Below are 25,219 nucleotides of genomic sequence, written 5' to 3' on the forward strand. Positions count from 1 at the left end.
TTTTTTACATTTTTTTTTTTTTTTTTTTTTTTTGCCTTCCAACTCAGGGGAATGAGATAGAAGAGTGAAACATGACGACTGGTCAAAAACTATGAGTATCTGATTTGCATTTCCCTCCCAAAGCTAAACGTAAACCTGTCCATGGCGCTCAACTCTGATCGCCATGGACATATTTAAAAGTTCTGCATGCACGAAGCGCCGCTGGTGTAGAAATAACGCAATTGCTAGTCAATTACTGCAGCAGTGACGCAATGATAGTATTACTTAATACCACGCAATACCATGCAAGCACTGTTTTTACCTTTATTCTTCTTTCTTTCTTTTTTTTTCTTTGTGAGACTTTCATGCAAATGTGCAAAAGTTCATTTTTGAGCAGGAATTGGCTTCAGGCACATTCTGGACTGTGAAAAATGCTGGCTCCTTTTTGCTGACTGCTCCGCGCCTTCATGGATCTGATTGGCTTAGCCTTCCTGTGACGGTGATAGATGTTGTTCAAAGGTGACAGATTCCTCGTCTGATCACCTGCTAAATGTGATCCAATGCTGTGAAGGATTTATTCTTTCCCAGATCTATCGATAATTGATCCCAAAACTGTAAGGTTTCACGTCTAAGAACATCTTTGTACGACTCTTTAAATCCCTTTTTTTTTGTTTTTTTTTTAATCGTTTGTCTTATATTTTTAGGAATATAAGGGAATTTGTATTTGATCTTAGAAACATCAGGAACAACAATTTCTCTAAGGCTTTTTAAGTTGCTATTCTGGGGCTTTTCGTTCAGCTCACAAGATGAAGGGCTGGATCAGTAATGTGACAAGTTAGCAAAGTCAGGAAACCGAAGAAGAAATGATCCAACTTAGCCGGTTATTAAGCAGACCGAATGTTCTCGGTTTCTGTTTTAGAGCTCTATGTTTAATGCGGTGGCCGGCAGAACGGTAAACATCAGCATATAAAAGGTTTTCTTCCTGGTTTGCCTTTTATTTAGCTAAACTCTTTACACTTGTGATCTCATTTGACCAGAGCACCTTCTTCTAAATCAGGGGCGTCAAACTCATTTTCATTTTGCTCAACGTCAAGATCACGAGTCAAAGGACCGGTTGTGGCAGATGTTAATAAAACCCATTAACAGACTGCTAAAGTATTAATAAATAGCTGTCTCTGCAGTTGATAAGTACTTCTTTAAATTAAGTGATATTGAACAACTTTACGCACGTATCAGTCGTGCTTCAAAATTTGTGACTTATTTGCAGTTAAAATCATGGATTTTATGGAGCTACTTTAGAAATATTTGCAAGAGAAAAAAAGGATCCCCTTTTTTTTTTTACAAAAGACAATTTAGACAAAAAACAGACACTTAGTGAGAAATTACTTAGGCTGTTAGTTTACAGAGGTGATAATATGACAGTAAATGCGACTTTTTGTTACTTAGCATCAAGTAAGTCTGAGGCAGCTGAGTCACAGAAGTAAGAAACACTGCCTCCTGCAGGTGGGAGTTAGCATAGCAACACTTAAACCCCAACCTTTTTTTGGACAATTTTCACGGAAACTTGACGATAAACTATCACCAAAAAGTGTGGGGATTTGTTGATTTTCGTGATTGTAGAATCAAATCAAATCAAATTAAAAGCTGCTTTGATTTAATTGACTGAAGCACTCGACTGTTACCTTGAAGGTTCTACTTAAGCTTCCATCTGGAGTCTAGAGGGCCGCATGAGAAGCTACCGCGGGCCGGATTTGGCCCCCGGGGCCTTGAGTTTGACTCACAGCGGCTTTCTTCTTTCCCGTTTTGTTGTGCGCTAAAAGGCCAGATTTGCTCTACTAGTCGTTGTCCCGCTGACAGACCCTCCCGCCTTAGCCGGCCACTTCAGCTCTCCATCCCCCCTCCGCCTGGCAGTCGCTCCTGTTTGCATTCAGACTTGGCGCTGGCGTTCCCTTTCAGTCAATGCCGAACTCAAAGCCTCTACATTACGGCCGTCCTTTCTCTCGTCAGCCTCGGCTTTGCCGACGTGGAGCTTTGTTCTTGCCGGTTGACAGTTTGTATTAATCAAAGGGAAATTGCAGCAGGGGGAGCGTGGGGGCAGGTCAGCGCGTTTGTAATGGTGTCAAGAGCCAATTGTCTTGAAGGTCAGTGGCGCATTCGCAGAGCTTTCACTCCGGCCTGGTTCAAGAGAGCATGTCATTCGGTTTCTATCTCTCTCATTGTCGGCTAAAGACGCTCCGTGACCTGCTGCACTTTCCTTTAATGTGCAAGTGATTCGTTGCTTTTTTTTTTTGCACTTCTGCCGCTGTGCTTGGAGTCGCATTTGCTTTTCTAACTTGTGCTACATTTAAGGACAAAAGGTGATTTTAAAGTGTATGTTTACTTTACCAACCAGAGTTAATTGGTCGTTTTCTCTTAACAGGGTGAGAGCGTATTACTGGACGTGGGACGAATGAAGGAGCCGAGGTCAACGTTTAGCAGTGCCTCCTTTAAAGTTGGAAAACCTGGAAGGAAGCGTAAGCAGTTTCCAGTGAGTATCGATCCGACACGTTGGAAAATGACCAGCTGCACCGGTGCTTGGTTTACAAGTCAGATTGGGTGTTAATTAGCATACACTTTAATTTGGCAGCATAAAAGACACTTTTAACAAAACGAATTTATAACTCAGAAAGAAAAATAGAGAAGCAAAAATCCTCTTTTTCTAAATTCTTACTGTTTGACAAAGTAAATCGGCAGCTTGCAAAACGATTCAGGCCTGGTTGGATTATATTTAGCTCTTCTTCCAGTCTCTTCTGTCTCCAAGCGTCCCCACAGCATGATGCTTCCACCACCAGTTTTCACAATGGGGATGCTGTGTGTACAAGGGGGGATTTAGTAATAGTTTTCCACCTTGACATTCTGACTGCAGGCCGTTTTCGGTGTCATTTTTGCTACAACGCCTTCATCCACAAGTTTGCATTTTCCCCTAGAGGGCTTTTGGCGAACTGCAACTGCGACTGGTTTAAGCAATCTCTGTTTAGTTTCAAACAGGCCTGGTTTCACGACAAAAGCACATCAGTTGCACAAGAAGTATGTATTTTTTCAGTCAGGTTGCAAACTGTGTCCTACGTTTCCTAAAGTGCGCTTAAATCTGACTTTTTTACTAAATGTGGAAGGGATTGAGTCAACTGGATTCTGCTAAAGAAACTGTATATTCTCTCCCTTGTTGTAAATGTTTGACTGAGGGATGATTTTCTTGATTCCAAAAACAGAAATGAAATAAATTGTGGGTCATTTGGTGACAGATTTGTGTCTTGCATAATCAAAAGCAAAAATAAAAAATGCTGTTCAAAACTTGAGACATTGTTTTATACCCTTTACACTCTTTAATGATGCTATTTATTCTAATGTTATCTAACAAACATTTGAGGCCTTCACAGAACAGCTGTGTTTGTTTCATGATGAAAATCACACTGAAGTGGACCACATGGAGTAATCGGTTTCCGTCCGACGTCATTGGTGTAAAAATAAAGGAGGCGGAGTACAAATCCATCCCACGTTTTCTAGACTTTACAAACATTGTTGAAAACCATGTATACTTTTCCTCCTGTTTCACAATTATGCACCACCTTGTGTCGACCTACCACATAAAATCCCAATAAAAACGGTTGTGGTTCGTGGTTGTAAGGTGACAAAATCGGGGAGAAAAGTGTAAGAAGTGGGAACAGTTTTGGTAAATTTGTGGCGGTAGCCTGCAGCAGCATCAGAGGTCTTGCTCCTGCTCTGCGTTTACCTGTCTGAGCTGTTTCTGCTTCAGTCGGCATCCTGTCTGTTCTGGTTGGAAGGCAGCTTGTCCTCAGCACTGAAACCATTTTGGATTCATTATTTATTCATCATCTGGACAGAAAAGCAAAAGCAAAAAAAAAAAAAAAAAACTTTCAGGAGATTAAGTGAGGCACAGACTCACTCCTTCTGATCCCACCCTAAGCACTTTGCATTGTTAGAAATATGCAAATAGGCGTAGAAAAAAAAGGACAGCGGTCAAGTTGGGACACACTTACTTTAGTAAGAGTGCTGCGATCACATCAGGAAACGGTTTCAGCCAATCGGAAAAGAGCCGGGCCTTCATGAACAGCAGTGATCACATCCAGGATCCACACCGTGATGAGTTGGGTCAAGAAAACCACAAAGGTAAACTCCACAGTGAACCTCTGTGGAGCGAGTTTTCCCAGACGGCACCCAGCAGACGCCTCTACAAGCATAAAAGTGTTGATAACACGTATACTTTTATAATCTACCCTTCCTGGACATGCATAGATACCACTGTACTTTGGTATCTGTGGTATGAGGACCGACTTTGGGCCAGAGCCGTCAGTGTTTAGACTTCTTGTTATCCCTGTCTGAATGACCCAGTTCATACCAATATGAACTAGTCCAACTCTTGATACTATCAGGAGAACTAAAAATGAGCAATCAGACAGTCATTAGTGAGGAAATGGTCAATATTCCTTTGTTTGGCTCCGACCTGAGATCACTGGGAAAACGACAGAAAAATCTGAATTTTTCTGGTTCATTAAATGTTTTGGAAGAGAAAAATGTCCTTCTCTGTTTTTTGGTCTGTACACGCATCAATGAACAGCGAAGGTTTTTGACTATTGAGTTGAACCAATGTCCAAACTACTTTATTGCTGTAATTTCTGTAAACTCTTTACTGTAGTCGCTTCAGTCGCTGTCATCACTGTCATTTTCAGTGCTAATAGTAGGAATTACTTTTTGCTGTAACCACAGCTCATTTAGCGTTGCAGACGACACCATGGCATTGGAGCGTCATCAAATCCAACCCATGAAATGGGTGGATGGATGGGTGGATGGATGGATGGATGGTCATACTTCCTTTTTCTTTTATTTTGTTTGTCCCAAACTTATATTGTTTGTCCCAGATTGCCTGCATACTCACTCTAGCTTTATCTATCCATTGTGTCTCTGGCATAAGCTTGATTAAGTTAACTGCAGTTACTTCCAGTGGTTAATTGTTTTCCTGACGTCACTGCAACCATTTGTTGGTGGAATAATTAAAAGCAGCAGGTGAACCTTTGTGTCCTCGGCTGGTGATGTTTAGATGCCTGGGTCAGAGCGCCGCCGTAGCTTCAGCTCTTGTGTTCCTGGTTTGTAGGCTAGGGAAGGCGTAGTGGTGAACTGTTGACTCACTGGTGCCGGGCCCAGGTGGTCCGATCCAACAGATAAACTACCGCAAGCAAAATGAAAGAAAAGAATCGGCCTGTGAAATCCTGTGGGTTGCGTCTCTAACAGCAACGAGGCAAACTTTCAGTGCGGTAAAGGAGTGTACCACAGCTGCCTGGGCTCCTTGTTGTTTTACCAAGAAAGGCCAAAGAGCGTCTTTCTATTCTTTACCCATTAACTGACCCTGTTGTTTTTTCACCCCCCATGGGACTTTGCTTTAATGTTCAAGGAGGATTCCCGAGTCCAAACCACTTGTTGCCTCCCTTTCCCTGCTGGTTCAGTTCAACATAAATTCAGACTTGACCACTGGCATATGTTTTTTTAGGGCTTGTTTTTTTTCACCAGATACAGAAAGGTATGTTAAATCTTTCTGCTAAGCCAAAAGATTTGGTTGCATTTAGCGTATAACGTGGAACATTGTTGTCTCAAATGACATAAGTACAGAGCTGTGGAAATGGATTTGCCTAACCTTCCAGAGGTTTTCTTAGGTTACAGATCCTAAAACTAATTTCAATATTAGACAAACTTTACTTGAGGAACTACAGTTAAGGGAAAAAATCTATCCAAACCAACCAGGCCCAATGTGAAAACCTTTGGTTGCAAAAGCTGACAGGAAGTGTTCCTGGTGACCGACTTGGAGATTTTTGACGTCACAAACGAGTGATCTTTGCCACATTGCAGGGTTTTCTGTTAAAGACCATCCCTCTCTTTTTCTTCTGAATATAAGTCCTGACTTTGACTAGACCACTTTAGAACCTTCACTTTGGTGCTTTTTTAGCTATGTTTTGGGCCATTTAGTGATCTTTGAATCTCTGTTTCTCTGCATAACCCAAGTGTGCTTGAGCTTAAGGCCACAAACTGATGGCTGCACATTGTCCTAATGAATTTTCTGGTGAAAAGTGGAAAAGTGGACCATCAAGTACGGCAAGCCGTCAATCCCAAAACAGCGAGTAGTCCTAAAAAAGTTCCAATTTTGTCTCATTGGTTCAAACGTCTAAAAGTCTTTTTTGTGAAGTCAATTTTCTTCCAATTTATTTTTGATAAATACAGCATTTTTCCAGAGGTTACATATTGACTTGATTGTGCTATAAAACATTACTATATATTTGGAAAATATATAATGAGCTACAACATTGAAGTGTGACAAATAAAAACAAAACAATAAAAAAAAAGAAATGTCTAACTTTACATTTTATCCAGGATATTATTTACTGCCATGTTTTAATGCTAATAAGCTTCTGCGCATTATGTAGGATTAGCAGTTTAGTGTTGTGCCTCTGACCCCTGTCTGCCTGTCTGGGCTGTCTGATTTACCAAGCGGGACCTCTGACCTCTGGCAGCCTCCACATGTGGTTCACTGGGTCACTCGTCGTTTGCGTAATGCTTTTAGCAGCAGTTGCATCACACCAAACATGTCTGCTCTCGCTCTCTTTTACCCGCGTTTGCCTTCGTTGCTGCGTGCAAGTCAGAGTATCAATAATCCCGGAGCGGAGGCTTTGTTTCTGTCACTCATCGTGTCCGGCTGATTCACTGGCGGGCTGCTCCTCGTTTGACTGGACTTGTTCGGCTTGTTGATAATTTGTCCGATGAGGTCACGCAGACCTCCGCGGCCTCAGAGGGATTCCTCACAGCCGGCTGCGTTTCACTGCGGCTTTGTCTTTGCGCGACGTTACAACTCTGACAGAAGTTTATTTTGGCATGGTTTGTTTTGCGTCCAGGCATTCTTCAGGGTCACATTGAGAGCAGATATCTTCAGATTTCTATCTCTGACCAAATTTATGGTCAGAGTAAACAAGTCGTGTGTTTTAAAGGCAGCAGCAAGAAGGATTCATACCCCCTGAGATAAAACAAAAAAACCCATCAAAAACCTGAATGTACTTTACAGCGGTTTGATGTGATATATGGTTGTCAAAGTTTTTCACAAATAGTAATTTAAAAATTGTGCCGTGCATTTGTATTCAATCCACCGACTCAACAGTTCAAGCCACCTTTCACTGGAACTACAGCTGCAGGTTTGCACATCTAGGATCTAAAAGATTTTAGCTATTCATGTTGAAGGAATCTGTAAACCTCTCCACAGACTTGGGTCTGGACTTGGACTGGGCTGCTCCCAACACATGGCGGTGTTTCACCGGGTCTCAGCTTCAGTCACATGGAACTTTAGAAATGCTGGATGCACAGACGGCCATTCCTAAACGTTCTCCAGGTTTCACTTCGAAGCAGAGGTGCACCGATTGCAGTTTTCTGACCCATCGCCGATTTCTGATCTTTAAAAAGCCTGACCTGCCCATTCCAAATTTGGCCAACTGGTTTTGTCTGAAATAGCAAGAAAGTCGTTGAGTTTGTAACAGTGGAGACATGACATGGTGGGCTCGTCTGTCAGTCAAACCTCTCTCTGTAGAGCAGAAGAGAACAGTGGCTGATTTTTAGACCTTACCTGAGGTAGATAAGCTCGGCTTCACATGCAAGTATTTAGAGTCAAACATGGAGAACCAACATCAGATCAAGAAACCAGAGAAACCCCTACCAGTTTATAAATTCTTATTCTTATTATACATGGGAAACCAACATGTAGTTCTATACATTTATTTTGTTTGTATTTCCTCTAGCTCATGTCAAGGACTTTGAGTCGCCTTGTTGCCGAAAATGTGCTGCATAAATAAAACGACCTATCGTCTCTAATATCGGCCGATTCCCCAAAGTTAAGAAAATCGGAGATGATAAATCGGTGCCCTTCTGCTTTAAAGGTTTTAAGAAAGGAAGGGACTCTGTTGGAAACAGGACTCCTGTCCGTCCAGCTCTGAGTTTTGCTGCTGGTCTGAGTTTTACAGCAGTGATGCTGGGAGACGATGAGTAAACCGAAGCCCCACACGCTTCACAGTCATTCACCACTTTGTGTTGGTCTCTCATTACAAATCTCTTGAAAATACGTTATAGGTTGTGATTACGTCGTGAGGGGGTGTAAAGACTTGTCACAGTAAACAATAAATTAATTGATTGCATGATAAATGAAAACAAGCCCAATTTCAATTTTCCATTTGCATGATTTATCGCTTTTTCTCTTTTCTCTCTCTGTCGTTCTACCAAGAATCGGGCAACATACGCCTTCAGTCTGGTGCGTTGGTGTAAACGAGCCCTTTTTTTTATTTTTTTTTTATTTTTTACAAAGACTTGATAATTTATTTGTTGTTTTGGATATTTAAAACATCTTCCAGTTCAAGCCTTAAATGTTCATTAGGATTTAAAATGTATGAATCTTTTAGAGTGTGTGCTGGCATTATCACGCCGTTACCATCGTATCGCTGCAAATTGCTCTCAAAACAAAGGTAATATTGCTCATCGCAACGACTTCTGGCAACGTCGGCTCTCGTGACAGGCCTGTGTATGACATCTAAATATGCTTTACACCCGGAGAGACGTTATCACACACTGGAAATCATGTCAGCTGCAAACAGGTCAGCACGTCTTGAATGAAGACCTCTTTTATGGAGCGAAACCAGGAGGACGGAGGGAAAACTTTCTCCAGGAACAGCCAACATTCCTGGCATAGTTCTGTGCTGCTGTAACACACAACGTCCCTCCTCGCTTGTACGTTAGTGGTTGTGTGGCCGCTTTCTTGTCCCTGCTTTGAACTTTTGGAGTTGAGGCAGTTTGTTGGGGATTGCTCTAACTCACTGATTCACGTGCCAACCTTGTAAAGGTTTACTCATGTAATATTTTGTCCTAAAACGCAGACGTTAACCTTCCACCCTCTCTTCGTCCCGTTTCGCCCGCAGGTGGAGAGCTGCGGATCCATCACGGACTGCGCGAGCGTTTGCAACAGCTACCTCGAGCTGTGCCGGCCGTCCATATCGCAAGTCTACAACGGAGAGACCGACCCGCGCGGAGACAAGACGCCCGACGCCTGCTTCCCCAAACAGGAGACGCGGGAAGTAGAGAATGGAATTCCCAGATGCCCGTCCTCCTATCAGGAGGAGGAGGAGGAGGAGGAGGACGGCTCCCAGGGTCAGAGCCCCAGTCCCTCCCAGGAGAACGGCTTCCTGTCCAGCCAGGAGGAGCGGGAGCTGGAGAAGGACAAGGACGACGGCCTGACGATGCCGCGCAAGAAAAGAGGGAGGCGGAAACTGGAGCGGCCGACGAAGTGTGAGTTCTCGTTCGCAAGCAGGAACAATCTGGAAACGAGAGTCTGAGCGCGCGCAGGTTCCTGTTAGCGGTAATGCCAGACGTGTCAAATCTACATATTTATAACCATTAGCTATAAGAAAGGTACCAGAAAGAGAAATAAAAACACAGGAGTGCATAAAAACTTAGGAGGTGTTCCTGATGTTGCTATAAAAGTTTATTGGTATTTCACTGTCATGTGAAATGTTTGCTCTTTGGAGTGATCCAAAGTTTTATTTGGCTCCATTTACTCAGATAAAATAAATAACTACTTCCAACAAAATCACTGCTGGCTAAAGTTTTGGAACCAGTGCCGTCAACTCTTTCTACATCCGTCTAAAGCTTAGAAGAAAACACTCGGTCCAGTTCATACAGATCCTTTTGCTCTCTCCTCCTCTGTAGGATTTATGTCTGAAGACAGAGATGGATTTGTGTCAGTTGAACTATTTGTCCTGCTGATTTGTCTTTATGTTTTGGATCAGGACCTAAAAACGAGCCCTTTGTCAGTTTTCCTGTAGAGTCTAAGCTTTGGTACACTTTATATGGTGCCTTTGGATTTAAAATTATCCACAGCATCACAGAACCTCCTCCGTACATGACAATGGACATGAGGGTTTTTTTTCCATGTTATCTTTTTATTTTCTTACTCTATGAAGTGTTTGTTGCAGAATAAACTAACACTAGTCTGATCTCTAACCAAAGCCACATGATCAAGATGGTGTGTGATGGTTGCTATGGAGACTTGGTGATCCACAATTTGCTGCAGTTATCCAATAGATTTTTCTTTTACCTTCCTTACCATCCATACCTGTCTGTAGTGGCCAGATGAGTCCAATTTATTTGCCTCAGTTTCATTTGTTTTAAAAGACTTTAGTCAACTAACAGATGCTTCCTGATTTATGAAGATTTACTCGTGTGACTTACATGAATGACTTATTCTTGCGTCTTTCCGATTTTGAGGCGTAGCTAGGAGAAACGGATTCCAGTTCCTGTGTCACGTGTTTGTTAGAATTTAAAGTTTAGGGTGTTGTTGCATTATTACACCATTACCAATTCGTTACAGGAAATTGGTCTCTAAACAACAATATTATCATTCATCACAAAAAAAAAAAACAACCATCTGAGAAAATTTGTCGCCCAACAAAACTTTGACACTGTGTCAGGCCTAATCTTGCGTCTCTTTGCACATTTTTCCCAGATGTTCATGAGAGCAGTAAAGAGTTCTGTCAAAGCTGTCTAGATGATGTTGTTTCGTTAAAGCCGGAGTGCGTCGTAGCGCCCGTCGCTCCCTCGGCCACGTGCCTCCCCTTGTCGCTCCAGAGGGCCGCTGAGACGTCGGCTGTGACTTTGAATGGGAGTGTGGTAAATAAACGTAGGGGAGAAGGAGCACCCGGTCTCCTGGCAACGGGCCTCCTCGGCCTGGCAGATCCCAGGTGACGGCCATGCCAGCCGGATGACGTCGCAGCCAAACTCAGCCTGCACTTCTTACTCACCTGATCTGTGGATCTCGGGGCTTGTTGCGTCTCGCTGAGGCAAACCCTGGGATAACCCTGCTGCTTTAGCAGTCCCACTGTCTCCCATGAAATAACTTCTCTTTTATTTCTGCACATCTACCCGTTTGTTTTTTTTTTTATTTTGAGCCTTTTTTTTATTAGGCGGGGTTGAATCAGAACCAGTAGGGTGTTTATATATTTGCCATAAACATATCTTTACAAGCAAAAAGTTGATTTATTCTGACTGGCTGGGAATGGGGGCCTTTGGTTTTTGTTGCTCAGGAAGTAAGCAGCCGCATTATTTGCACACTAATTACTCGGGTTTGAGTCCACAAAACTTTATGGAAGGAGAAAGTAAAACTCTGGCATGCGTGTTGCTTTTACAGCAGCACTGTACTCACAACCGGTGAAAAATATGTTCCAACAGAAAGACGTTGTTTTAAATGATAGAAAAAGACCTTATCGATAACTATTAACAGTGCAGAAGAATACATAGAAGGACTAAACTGAGTAATTTCTTTTCTTTTTATTGTTGGAAACTTGTTTAGAGAAAAACCACAGCTGATTATGAAAGACGTTTTTCAGAAGTGGAAAAAAGGTTTTAGTATTTTTCACAATCCCTGCTATAGGACTAAATTTAAAACTAACTGTAGCTTCATACAAGTCGTTTAAAATACGTCATAAAATCATTATAAACCTCTCGAATGTTTTCACATTATGTACTGCATAATAAACGTCCATATAAAGTTTTGGGGATTTATTGTGAGAGAAAAATACAAAGTAGAGCATATTTGTGAGTTGAAAGAATAATTTAAACATTACTTTTAGCAGCTTTTACGACCACTTTTGCTCCAGTTAAAGCTGAATGTTTTCTGGGGGTTTATCTGTCCCTGACATTTTTTGGCAATTCTTCTTGCAAAATAGTTTAAGTTCAGTCTGATTGGACGGAAATGGAGTTTGTGGACATCAACTTTAAATCTGCCACAGATTTTCAGTGGGAATTTTGACTAAAACATTTGCTAATCTAATCTCTTTCATAGTAACTCTGACTGCCATTCTCCAGTCTCTACTGCAACCTGCAGCTGCTTTTATTAAAAAAAAATCCCTCAAATTTATAACTTTTCTTGCACCACGTTATTGTTGAGTAAAAACCAGAGAAGGTCTACTTTTCCTTTCCTGTCTTTTTAACACATCATCATCATCATCAGGACTTTAACACAATAATTTAGATTAATTCACAAATTTTAGCATTTGAAAAAATTGTTTAACAAAATGAATTTCATTATATTTACTAATGGTTTTTGTTGTTGTTGTTTGTTTTTTTTTACATACAAAAGTTCTGGCCGGAACCTTTGTATTCGCACATTTCTGGTACATCCATAAATTTGATGCACAGGCCACAATTTATGCTTCAAAAAACGATGAGATGGGACACTGGAAAACACTTTTGTTGTGTTCAAAGTTCTGCTAAAAGCAGCTGGCCCACCAGCGAAGCTATTCAGGCTTAAAATAGCATCTCGGTGCTAAACATGTTGCAGCAGCTAATGTCAACATTCACAGCCCAGATTTCCATGAACGATCCGGGGTTCCTGAAAAAGCAGAATGGACATTATAGCACTCGACACTGATTTGATGGTTGAATAATCTAAATAACAGATTGAATAGCTTAGCAACAAAAGTTGAAAATCTCTCGCATTTTGTCAATATGTAATTGTGATTAATTAAGTACAGACCCTGCACTGAATTCAACTGAAAATTTGAATCGTTTCCCAACACTTGTTTTGTCTCGTAATAGCTTAAAAGAGAGCGGATTAAACAAAAAAAATCATAAGCATGTGGTTTAAAATATGTTCATCGAAGCATCTTGTGGTGTTCTGCATTCTCACGTTGTCCTTACGTCTTTGAAACGGGGTTGCAAAAACAGATTGAGAAGTGGGTTTTTGTCAAGACGTACAATGCTCTCAGAAAGCAGATCTGGGTAATAATGAGCCTCAGAGCCAAGGCAGCAACTTCTATGTACAGTTTATCAAATATGAGTTTTAAATGCATCCCAACTTTAAATGCAGATTAACTTCATCATGAGGGAAAATATGTAGTAACTTGTTAGTAAATGTTGAGACAGTGACATCTAAACTTTAGGATAACGTTAGCTTAGCTTCCACTGCTTGACATGTGCCGCAAACTGCGTTAGCTTAGCTGCTAGAGTCCCATCGCTTCAATTTTTACTAATCAACAGAGCAGACCGGGGCTGGAAATCGCAATAACGGACAGTAAAGTGTTGGTACAGTTACGACTGGAGCGCAGAGAGCTTGGCAGAGGAAGCGGAGGCCTGGATCGATATTCAGCTAAAGAGGGTTTGTGTTATCCATCTGGAGGGCACAGGAAGGATTTTAGCTCCGTCTGGAGCGTGCAACTGAGCTCCGGTAATGCTAAAGCTGGAACCCACTCAAGCTGGCAAGGTATACTCTCTCTGGGCATCGCGGGCCAGCTCCTCTCACAAACCCAGTGACCTTGGCCCTCTGCGTGCCTCAACAATTTGTTATAGAGTCACTTATTCCTGAGGATCACAATGAAAGCAGTGGAGAGGGGGAGGCTGGAGGTCCAGCCACACGGCTGGAACAATCTTGAAGAGGCTGCTAAGAGAGAAGACTTCTGCTTGGACGGGACTCTAGGAAAACTTGCCATCAAGTGTTGTCCCCTCCCAATTCACACTCCCCCCCCCAACCCCCCGCAACCCCCCCCACCCCCCTCTTGGGGGCTCAAGTGCCAACACAGTGCTTTAGCGTCAACTGTTTACTCATTCTGTGCCATCTTGCTAATTTCAGAGCCAGCTGCTTCATAAGTCGTGTGTGTTGTGCAGCAGGGGTAATGCGGTATCAAAGAGCCTGGGGACTTTGAGAAGCACTGCGAAACTAATACCAGATATGTTGGCAGGCGCTTCTGTGATAAAGCTAAATTTGGCTTCCTCGTGTTGTGATCTGATTGTGAGACAGAGAAAAAGAAAAAAAACGTTCATTAATCACGACAGCCGCGCTAGTGTTTCGGTCATCATCACTCTCTGTTGAACTCCGTCAGCGCTTGGTTAGACTCAGACAAACAATGCTTTTCAGGAATAAATAACACGCACGTGCTGTTATTGCAGACATCTGAAATCATGGCCAAGTTGGAGGGAAGTCCAACTGGAGCGTTTACTGTGCTTGAGTCAGTTTTATTAGACTGCGGTTTGAGGGCCCCTTGACGCTGGGCTATTTTTGTCTGCTTTACTCGGCTGCTGAAGTTCTCACTTCAGGTTGTGCAACTTCCTCTGAGCGTGTATCTGCGCCCAGTTCTTCCGGTGCGTGGCGCCGATAACATCGCAAACCGTCCTCTGCATCATTCATTCACCTGTGGACGAATGAGGGCTGTTTGATCTGTTTATCGGTCAAACTTTACTCGAGCTGCACCGATTAGAATAATGCGCCCAGTTTTTTCTTTTTGTACCGAAATCAATTTTAGCTGATTTGGATTGAACTTTCAGAACTATGAGATATAAAAACTGCATTAGGTATTTTTTAAAGCTTAGGGTTAGCAGTCTTCTTAGTGTTTACCATGGTTAACTCAGTATTACTAAAACAGCAGTTTCTACGCTCTAGAGCAGTCTCTGTTCACGTTTGCTTCTGTTAAAGAACATATTTGTCATGAGATGCAAAACCTACATGAACCTTCAAGAAAATATTGCTTTATACCTCCTAAAGAAAATTTGGAGGTAAAAAAAAACAAAACCAAGTTTTAGCAACAAACTTGGTTTTGTTGCTAAAAATCCTCCATTTTATGCCTATTTATAAGTTTTAGAAGGAGTAAAAAATATAAAACGTTTTCAAAGAGAGAAATATTCATATGTATAAAAAATATGCATAATACCTAGCAGATTGTGAATGAAAATACATGAAAAATAAACTAAAATTAGCTTTTTTTTTAATTGTTTGTATTGAAAAACATTGCTCAGGTCAATATCAGTTTTGGCTAAAGTTACCATGATAATTGACTGAAACCTATTTCTCACTATGACTGTGTTGCAGTTTTTCTAAATGTTTTATTTATTTATTTATTTGTTTATTTATTTTTTGCTTGCTGTGGTGTCACATTGCCTGAACTGAAACTATAATCTTTATTTCAGCTGGTGGAGGAAGTCTACCAGCTTTATAACGTCTGTTGAAATTTTCAGTAGTAGGACGTTTTACAAGCAGTTTCATGGAAAGACTTCCCAGAAACTTTACTCTGTTCTGATTCAGTTCAGGTTTTGAGGTCTTCTAGGAGGGACATATACACCCACCAAATCACAGATGTGAAACAATATGTTGTAGACTTTATGACTCAATGTCAACAGCTTGGGCTAATAGCAGCTGGCTCTGTGTTTCATGAAAGGAAAACATCGGGCCGGATGATAAACTGTGGCCAAAGTAAACTTGGCCACTTTCTACACTCATCAGAACCTGGGCAGCGAATCCAGACCTTCGTGACTCCACTGTTTCCTCATGTAGCACCTGAGAGCTCAAGCTCCTCTAGTCCAGTTTTTTCAGAACCACAATTTGGATTTATTCGACTCCCTCAGCCGCCAGCTGTCTAGGGTTTTATCGATTTAGCTTTATTTAGAGCAAATGCTTTTTGATGCGATAAAAATGAAGCCTGCGATTCATTAACGTGTCATGGATTATCAATCAGTAAAAAGCGATGAGTTTTGCACAAATTTAGTGGCTGTTAATGGGATTTTACTCTCTTCGGTGAATGATTCAGGTCATCCATTGTGTCACTGTCTTCTCTCTAGATGTGGAGCACAAGGAAGACGACGGGTGTGACGCAATCAAGACCGAGGTAAGATTTCTGTGCTGTTGTGTCGAATAAGGGTTGAATCCTCGTTTTGTGAGGTCAGAGTTGTTCAAATGGTCTTTGGATGTTTCAACAAAATACGGTGCGGTTTTGTTTGATTGATTTTGCCACGAATACATAAAATACTTAATATTCTCGCAGAGTTATGGACAAATGATTAGTGCCACTCTTACGTCTGTACACTATATATAACGCATAGAGTGGAAAAAAAACAAACATAGAAATTAACTATGAATTATTCTTAAATTCTCCTGCAAAGTGTTCACATCCATTGCCGGTTGTCCTGGAAATTACTGACATGCAGCCACAAGGTCTAACTTGCTCAGGATCATTTTGGTTTGTGTGGCTAAAGTATCAAACACCTGTTGCTAGTTGCTAACGCTGACATTAGCATCACATTAGCGCACAAACTCTTGAAACATGCACAACTCAGTAGAAAAAAACCAAACGTCTCTTTATTTTTTTGGTCGTTCACATTGCTCACATGTGACACGGTTTATTCTCATCAAAACATGACGTCTTCTAAAAATAACGTGCAGTGACGCTCAAAAGTGAACGCAGTCTGCTATGTGTAAAAACGAGACCATGATCTATCGCTTCAAAACTGTCTCCACTTATTTAAACGTGACATCATCTACAATTCAGCTGAAAAAAAGAAGAAAAAAAAGACCACTGGGAGAAAAATAATTACAAAAAGCTGCAGCAACCTGCTTGTTAATTGTCCTCTGTTATTGTCCTGCTTTGTTGAAATTCCTTAATTCTGGCAAAGCCATTCCCAAGTGTTAAATCTCCTCTTGTGAAGTCATTCTTTTGTTTGTTTGGATGTATTATTCACTGTTAATCAGTTGGACCAAGAAGTGAAGCCAACCTAAACACCAACCATGTAGTTTAGATGAGCTCGGCTCTTTGGTTTCGGTTCGGTCTGACAGAGCTCGGCTCACGTTGTCCAATCAAATCTTTATAGAGTTTATGTATCTGGAATCAGTTTTTTAATGTTTGCTAACAACCCTACGGTTTGAAGGCAATGTTGACTCGTTTCATATGAGTTAGATCAAACCTACTGACTCTGAACTCGATGAAGTCATAAATATGCTAACATACTAGTAACGCGGTTGGGTTTTTTACTTGAAAATATTTGACTCTGTACACCAAACAGAATGGATGTTGTGTCCCTTTTAGATTTTTATTCAGATTATCTAATATTAGCTTCCTGTAAAACTCCAGTACTGTCAAAACTAACACACCACGGAGTCAGAATCACAACGAGGTACAACAAGTGCCTCGTGGAGAATAATAAATATTTGCACATGCAAACCGCGAAGCTGGTCAAAAAGAGATAAACTGCAGCTTGGAAAAACCTGCAGCGGAAGAGTTTGGTACTTGTTAGTCGGAGAACGGTGGGGTGGTCCGACTTGTTTTGGTAATTTAGCATCAGTATAAACTTACACGCTCCTGGCAACTAGTTATTCCAATTGGACTCAAGCCTCTACAACAAAGGACCAAATATGTTTCTTATTTAAAGATTTGCTTAGATTGACTTTCCACTCTTGCGCTCTAATAAAAACAGCAGACGGTAGAGGCCTTTCCATGCAGGTTTTCAGAAGGAAATCAATAAAAAAAATTATGCACAGCACATTCTTCAATGCTGTTTGCTTTTGACTGGAGATCGTCTGCGCCAGAAATCCAGAAACAGAAAATGGCTTCTTCTCTCTTTGAACTGGTGAAAGAAATGGTACCTAATGGTGTATAGATTTGAAATATCAAATACACTTGGAAGCATCTCAGGAAAGCTTGTTCCGGTGTTTTTGAAGTTATTAGACGCTGTGACCTCCCTTTACGAAATTAACTAGTCAAATCACCAAACTACCCATTTCAAACAGAAACGTCTCACGGGAAAGACGACGACCGGCTAGACGCGCAATTTTGCTACGATTCTTAACATCGACTCAAAAGAAAAAAACAAAACCAAGTAGCTAATTTGTTTCTCTCGTACCTTAAACAGGGAGGTCGAGGCAGGCTACGAAGGGGAGTTGGTTGGGAGATCAGCCTTCGACAGAGGCCAATGCCCAGAATAACCTTCCAGGCTGGTGACCCTTATTACATTAGCAAGCGGACCAGGGAGGAGTTGATGGCCAAGTGGAAGATGGAGGTGAGTACCCTGGCTGTAAACCAGCCGCCGCTGACCGCAGGGTCAGAGGCAAGCGTTGACTCAAGCTAGGACCCCTGGCGAACCCATGACCAAGTATGACCAAGTGTATTTGGTGTGTCATTTGATATTTCATGAAGGTACCATTTATTTCAGTGAAATTTCCCCAGTTTGGCTTCTGCTTTTCATTGCTTTGTTCTTGTCTTTCGTACGAGCGGGGGAGGAGGAATTACATCCATCTGTGTGGGTCACATCTGGTTCATACTTCCCTGCTGAAAACATAAAATGTAGATTTACTCTGTTCCCCGTGCTTTTGATGTCTCACTCCAGAACCGAGTGAACGGTAATAAAGCTGGTCCCAACATGCAATGTTTCTGTTGTTGTTGTGGTTGTTGCTAGAGTCTGAGATGAGTTGAATTAAACCAAGTCGAGTTGAATAAGTTGAGTTGAATTAAAATGAGTTGAGCTCAGTTCAGTCAGATCTGCTCTGTCTTCTCAAACACTGAATCTCTGGTTCTGGTTCTGCTGAAGGTTTCTTCTTGTTAAAGTGGAGTTTTTCCTCCCCACTGTTGCTGCGTACATGCTCAGTATGAGAGATTGCTGCAAGTAAATGACTTGAAATCAGTTTGAATAATGAGTTAAAGTTGATACTGGATTTTAGTTACTGTTCTTGTGAAATACCTTTTACACTTTCACTTGTTTTTCTTTTAAGTTGTCTAAATTTATGTAGCGTGATTTGAATTGGCACTCTGCAAATAAACTTGAAATCAAGAATAACTGAGTCAGATTAGCCTGTCATCAGGACTGGTTATCATCACTGCTATTGTGTGGCTGAGTTTCATTACGCTCCCGCAGATATTTCCATCTTCGTTGGCTCGTGCAGACAGGCTCGTCTGTTTTTAGTCATCGGCTTAAGAAAGCAAACAGAAATGTGTTTGTACATCAGACTGGAGCTGGAAATGGGGCAAAACAAGACTTTCTGGCGAAACGGCGCTTCTTTCACGAAATCATCAAGCAAGTTATGACAAAAATGTAATTTATAAAGCAACAGACCACATTTATGTTTTCGAATACAGCTCCTCGAAAAGCCTTCAAACATTTCCGCGTTTTGCCATCTTACAGCCACCAACCCAAATGGATTTTTACTGGAGTTTCCTGTAGTAGAACATCAAAACGTAGCATTTATTTGTACAATGGAAGAAAGGTTCTCTAAACTTCTTCCTAATAAAACATGAAAATCATCCATCCATCCATTTTCTGCCGCTTATCCGGGGTCGGGTCGCGGGGGCAGCAGCTTCAGAAGGGAGGCCCAGACTTCCCTCTCCCCAGCCACTTCTTCCAGCTCCTCCGGGGGAACCCCAAGGCGTTCCCAGGCCAGCCGAGAGACACAGTCCCTCCAGCATGTCCTGGGTCTTCCTCGGGGCCTCCTCCCGGTGGGACGTGCCCGGAACACCTCACCAGAGGCGTCCAGGAGGCATCCTGACCAGATGCCCGAGCCTCAACTGGCTCCTCTCGACGTGGAGGAGCAGCGGCTCTACTCTGAGTCCCTCCCGGATGACCGAGCTTCTCACCCTATCTCTAAGGGAGAGCCCAGCCACCCTGCGGAGGAAACCCATTTCGGCTGCTTGTATCCATGATCTCGTTCTTTCGGTCATGACCGAAAGCTCATGACCATAGATGACGGTGGGAACGTAGATCAACCGATAAATCGAAAGCTTCGCATTTTGACTCGGCTCTCTCTTCACCACGACGGACCGGTACAGCGCCCGCTTTACGGCAGATGCTGCGCCAATCCCCCTGTCGATCTCCCGCTCCCTTCTTCCCTCATTCGTGAACAAGATCCCCAGATACTTAAACTCCTCCACTTGAGGCAGGACGACCCCCCTGAAAATCAACTATTTCCATGAAAATCAACTATTGTAAAATAGAGCCTACTTCTGTTTAATTTAATCTCAGTATGGATAAAGCTTTTATTGTGAAGGCCCCAGAGTGGTTTTAACATAATAAAATATAAATAGTTAGAGGAATACAAATACTTTTGAAAGGCACTATACCTCTACCTTTATAGTAACTGGTATTATTGCATTGAGTTGAATACATTTTGAGTATCTTTCTCTTCATTGCATGAAATCCCTGATCTGGTAATAAAGTTTAATTAATAACAGACTATTGGAAGTTAATTTGTTGCCTTAAAATCCTAGTTGGAAGAAAATGTTTTTAAATAACTACAGTGTCATTAGTGAGGCTTGCAGGATTCCCAAAGCAATAACTAGATTCAGAAAAATATTAAACATCGACACAAAATACGGCACAAAGTTCCAGTTACTTAAAAGATTGTTGATTAAAAGTCGTATGTAACTTTTAAGTAAGTAAATAGAAAGAAAACTGAGCGAGTGCAACGCTGTCACACACAATAATCCCAAATCATTTGTTCGTTTGGAAAACACAAATATAATTCCTGTATATGAGTTAAAGGAATCAGCTGAATCTGTTCTGGTTTTTTTGCCAGTAGTGGTCAAAGTAGGTCAGAGGTCAAAGTGTCTCCAGGGGAAAAAATATTGCCAAATTAGCAGGACGCGTCAGGCCCCTGCAAACAAAACGCTCTAAAGTAAGAGTCAAGTGCATTTAAAGCGCTTTAAGGTGGATTTTCCTGAAAGCGAAGCACAGAGAGGCTTTGACTGCCACTACGCTTTTTTTTTTTTTTTTTCTTATCCAGCACTTTGCAAACTTTTATGAGATTTGCATAAATGCGGCTTCGCTTTGCCATCAAAGCCATCTTCTCCGCTGCGGGGGATCTTACCGTCGCGTACTCCTGCAGCACGGACAGCGTGGTGCTTTAGAGGGTTGCACTTTACTTTTTTATTTTTACGTGTTACAGTGAGAACTTCTCCTTCTCTCCCTTTTCATTTCCTTCCATTTCTCCGCACCCCTCCCCCCGCAGCTACCGAAGTGAACTTTGTGCTGTGGATGTGAGGGTGAAGATGAGGTTTCTGCAAATACTCAGCCGTGCTGGCCCCCCAACATTTGCAAGTTGCGTCTAGCCAACCAGAACCGCCTTAGCAATCACCTGACCCTGAACTTCCCAGACAAAGAAATGTTCATGCCTTTTTTTTTTTTCTCTCTTTTTTTTCCTCTTTCTTCTTCCACCCCAAGTGTGGGGGTGAACAAACCTAAGCCCCACACTGGATTATGAGGTTAGCACGCTGGCATGTATGGGTATGTGGACCTGCATTGTTTGTTTGGTGGCACATGGCGATGGTGTGTGTTTCTGAGCAGCCTGCTCGCACTGAGAATATGCTGACATAAGGTATTTCCGCGAGAGTTGTTGTGGACCATCTGTGCGGCATGGCTTAAAGGGAACCTGCCTCTTTAAATGAGGAAGGGAGCGCAGGCTTTTGGCCATGTTTGGGGAAAAAAAGCTGCTGGCTTATAAAAAAGAAAAAAGGAAAAGTTGCTCCTATGAGAAATATATGCTGAGAAAAATGTCAGAATGGCTCATTTTGGCACGTAGAACAAACTGGTAAGAACAGGATTTTTGATGAAATCTAATTTTCAAAAGGACTATTTTTAGTGCCAGCATGACTTTTTAACTGGGACATGTTAGAGTCGTTTTGCCGCACTGATCAGAATGTGGCCAATTTTTGATTTTTGATGTCTGTAAAGATTTGACCTGCCTGTGCTGATTACTCTTTAGCAAAAATGAAAAAGAAACAGAACGCTGATTTTTTTTTTCTCTCTCTCTCAAATGTTACTTCTGTAACTTGCTTTTAATTATTTATAGTAGAAGCAGAGGCGATGTTACACCAAAAGAGAGGAAAAATAGACGGGAAGTGAGTTACCCCTGAAATGCGCCATCTTGGTAGGATACCGGTAAACATCATAGCATTACCACCGACATTACCAAAGTGTAAATTAGTTTTTTAAAGGCTTTTTCTGCTCTTTGAGAGAACCAGTTCAGTTTGAAAATAGTTAACAAATCATGTGTGTTTACCGAGAGCCATACTTTGAGGATGAGGATGATGTGACGAGGATGAAACGAGGCCTGAATTTCTCTTTTACCTCCTTCTCTTTTACTTGTTATGCGTGATGCCTAGTCACAAGCAGTTTGAATGTAAATTTAATGTACTGCTTATTAACGTTGTCTGATTGTAGCAGTAATTGCACGCGCTGAAGTACAGCCAAAAATCTGAGTATAATTTAGATTTTCCTTGTTTTGTTCAAGCAGCACATGTTGCAGCAAGAAGAAATGCATGTACCACACATTACAAACTACAGATTTTCCATAGTTTGAACTGCCTTGTTGCTGAAAATGTGCTATATAAATAAAATTACCTTACCTTGCAACTTATTGACCACAGCGACTTGTATATGTGTTTTTCTACTTCATGACACATTTCTTGTATCTATGCTACTGATACTCCGGAGTGACTTATAGTCCAGAAAAAACACTACGTACATTTGCACGTCTACGTTTTATAGCTACATTTCATACTTGTTGCAAATAGATCTGTGATACAAGTCTGCAGGTTTACCTACAAAATAAATTGCTTGCAGCAATGTGTTCAATACACTTTTAACTAACTTTTGGTTATTCTTAAAAATATCTTTACAGAAAGTTTGTGCCATATTAGACATTAGGCCAGCTGTGCTCGTTGACACTCGATGCTTAGTAGCAACGTTTGCTCACCTTCGCGGGATGCAATGAGAACTTTACCTTTGTTTTTACACCCTTAAATCCAACAGCATTTAAGGGTGATCACACGTAAGAGATCTTGGTGATCTCTTACGTGTGATCAATGAAGTGAAGCTGTTTCCGTACTATCAAGATGGCGTCAGAGCACCCAGATGTAGGTCGTCACGTTGGAACTATCTACAGGGTTTTATCATTTGAAAACCTCGTATCTTGTCAGAAAAGGAAAACAATTCTGCTTGTGTACACTCACTACACAATGCAGATGTATTTGCTGTAAGGTTTTCAGCCTTCCTGTTATCTGCCAGCAGTTTTGCTCTCTCTCTCCGCCTGCGTAAACCACAGATGTAATAAAAAGACGTTCCTTTTTCAGTATCTGCTTACATCACTGCGCTTTCCTCTGACCTCACTGATGCCTAGATGATCATTTTAAGTCATCCTTCCTCATTAACGACTTGAACAACGAAGAGTGTTTTCAGCATTACCTCATTGTATTTAGGTACGGCGTGTTCACTGATTGGATAACCAGTGGAGTTTTTGATTTTCTGACCTGCTTGCTTCAAGTCAGGGACTGTCAAACAGAAAATCAGGAGCCTTTTTATCGTTAGTTCCCACTTTGCCAGGCAGAGGAGTTGAGGTCTTTTAACTACAGGCATATCTCGGCGTGTGAGCCATCAAACAGTTACGCCAGCAGTCCTCGCCGGGTATTTCCTGCTCGCTGTGCATGAGAAACTGCAGAGGTCGAAAGCTTTGTGTTGTTTTAAAGTCTCAGTGGTTGGTTGAGAAAAAATGCAAACCGAAAGCTAAATTTACTCCTCTTCTTTTTTTTTTTTTTATCTTTCGTTACATCCTACTGTGCATGTTCTTCAACCTTAATTTAAGTTTGTGAAAAATATTATTAATAAATTTATGCAATAATCGTTTTACTTGCAGGCAAGACTATTTGTATCCTAGCAACCACTCCTGTGAGTCTCCGACTCTTTAAGATTTAAAGTTTCCCTTATAAAGTTAACAGCCTAATTAAACAACTGATGTTTAGCCGTTTACTGTAACCGTGGCGCTAATGTGAGCGTTACAGCTCACATTATAGGTGCTAAGTATTATTTCCACACATACGTTGAGACTGGTGTGTGTGCGTGTGTGTGCGTGCGTGTGTGTGTGTGTGTGTGTGTTGTGGGTGATTTCTGCCTCCCGTTGCACTCCGTCACCCTTTGAACCCTCGGGGTATCATTCTGCACGGCTTCTGAGTCAGATGATCTGCCGTTGTTCAACCAACATGTCTCTACACCCTGCCAGAGACCTGCAACATGCGCGGCTCCTGTTCAAAACAAAAGCCGCGTAATCGCAGTCCTCCGCGTTAAACTTCTGCGTTTTAACGAGGAAGTCGTGCCAGTTTCTTCGACCCCCGGTTTGCTTTCGTCTCGTGTTTGCAGCGCTGCGGCCTGCGCATGTGCTGCTCGTCTCCGGCGCCGTTCTGACAGGAGGCGTAAAGCGCTGGTGTTTCTGAGGTGTCGGTGACAGGCAGGCATGTGTAAATGATAAAGACCGCATTGTGTTATCTCCTCTACCTCCTTTTCTATTTGCCCCCCCTTTTAGACTCGGAGGGCCTGTCTCGCTCATAAAGCGGCGCACACACACTGTGAGGCCCTTGAAAGGGGGCATTTACCACTGAGAAGAAGTCCAGAGACAAATATCTGCTTCTTATAGCCACTATACTTTGTGTTCTCCCCCCAAAGTTGTGTGCTCAGTGTCACTAACTGTGTTTCCATGCAAAACTTTGCTGATGTTCCCCTGACCACAACTTTGCGATTGCGGTGTTCCCGTTAAATAAGGAACGCAGTTAAAGTCACATGTGAACAATGAGTTTGCTCATTGGATAAATCGTTAAAAAAAACCAAAAAAAACATGCAGCGACATCATCCTCATCCAGGATTTTTTCCACCAGTAGTGTTACCTGGTTTTTGACCAAATGACTTGTGTGATGCGAACGAAGTGTTTCCATTGCAGTTTTTGCAAAATACACAGCCAAAAAAAAAAAAAACCTCATTAGCTACACTTTCCAATTGGACATTTCAGCCATAAATCGGCTTAGCAGAAACACGGCGATTTTGAAAAAACTCTAATTTTTCACTACGATGAGGAGTTTTTTTTATTTTGTTTTTTTAAATGAAAAAAAAAGTTTTATTTCGTAAAACTGCAATGGAAACACGTTTTTCACAGGAAGTAACAGGAGAATCATTTTAATGACTTATCTCATGAAAAAAAATAAAACTGATTCATGTGTGAGTTTAATTGCGTTTTTCATTTCTTGGAAACACAGCAATAGGGAAATTGTGCTTTTGTTTACATTAGCAGAATATTGACAAAGTTTCAAATAGAAGCACAAAAAGCTTTTCATCAAAAAACTTGAGGTTTTTTGACATTTCCGTGGTTCCATTTGGCAAAATTGATTTTCGTCACTAAAATTGGAGTAATTGTAAGGTTAGTGGAAACAGATCTAGTTTCTAATGAGAAGAAAACTCAGAAAAAGAGAGAGAGAGAGAGAGAGAGAGACAGAGAGAGAGAGAGAGAGAGAGAGAGAGACAGAGAGAGAGAGAAAGCCAGCGTTATGCTAAGTGAACTAAAAAAAAAATCACCAGCATCACCCAGTAAGCGTCAACAATTTGC

At 41.6% G+C, this 25,219-nt stretch overlaps 1 protein-coding gene across 5 annotated transcripts in view; it reads left to right on the forward strand.

The window, feature by feature from the left end:
* The window catches only part of LOC103148352 (DNA (cytosine-5)-methyltransferase 3A-like), a 41,593-nt gene that overhangs the window by 4,695 nt on the left and 11,679 nt on the right, over nt 1-25,219 (forward strand). For 3 of the 5 annotated variants that reach the window (XM_007567070.2, XM_016679129.1, XM_016679130.1), the window contains exons 3-6: nt 2,399-2,506; nt 8,973-9,339; nt 15,655-15,701; nt 17,719-17,865. In XM_007567070.2, coding sequence (XP_007567132.1) covers nt 2,399-2,506; nt 8,973-9,339; nt 15,655-15,701; nt 17,719-17,865 — 669 coding nt within the window. Of the gene's footprint in view, nt 1-1,375; nt 2,243-2,398; nt 2,507-8,972; nt 9,340-15,654; nt 15,702-17,718; nt 17,866-25,219 lie in introns of those variants that run through there. The other 2 variants (XM_016679131.1, XM_016679132.1) reach the window with 2 other exon arrangements.

This window comes from Poecilia formosa, unplaced genomic scaffold (genome assembly GCF_000485575.1).
Source record: "Poecilia formosa unplaced genomic scaffold, Poecilia_formosa-5.1.2 Scaffold203, whole genome shotgun sequence".
Taxonomy (NCBI): domain Eukaryota; kingdom Metazoa; phylum Chordata; class Actinopteri; order Cyprinodontiformes; family Poeciliidae; genus Poecilia; species Poecilia formosa.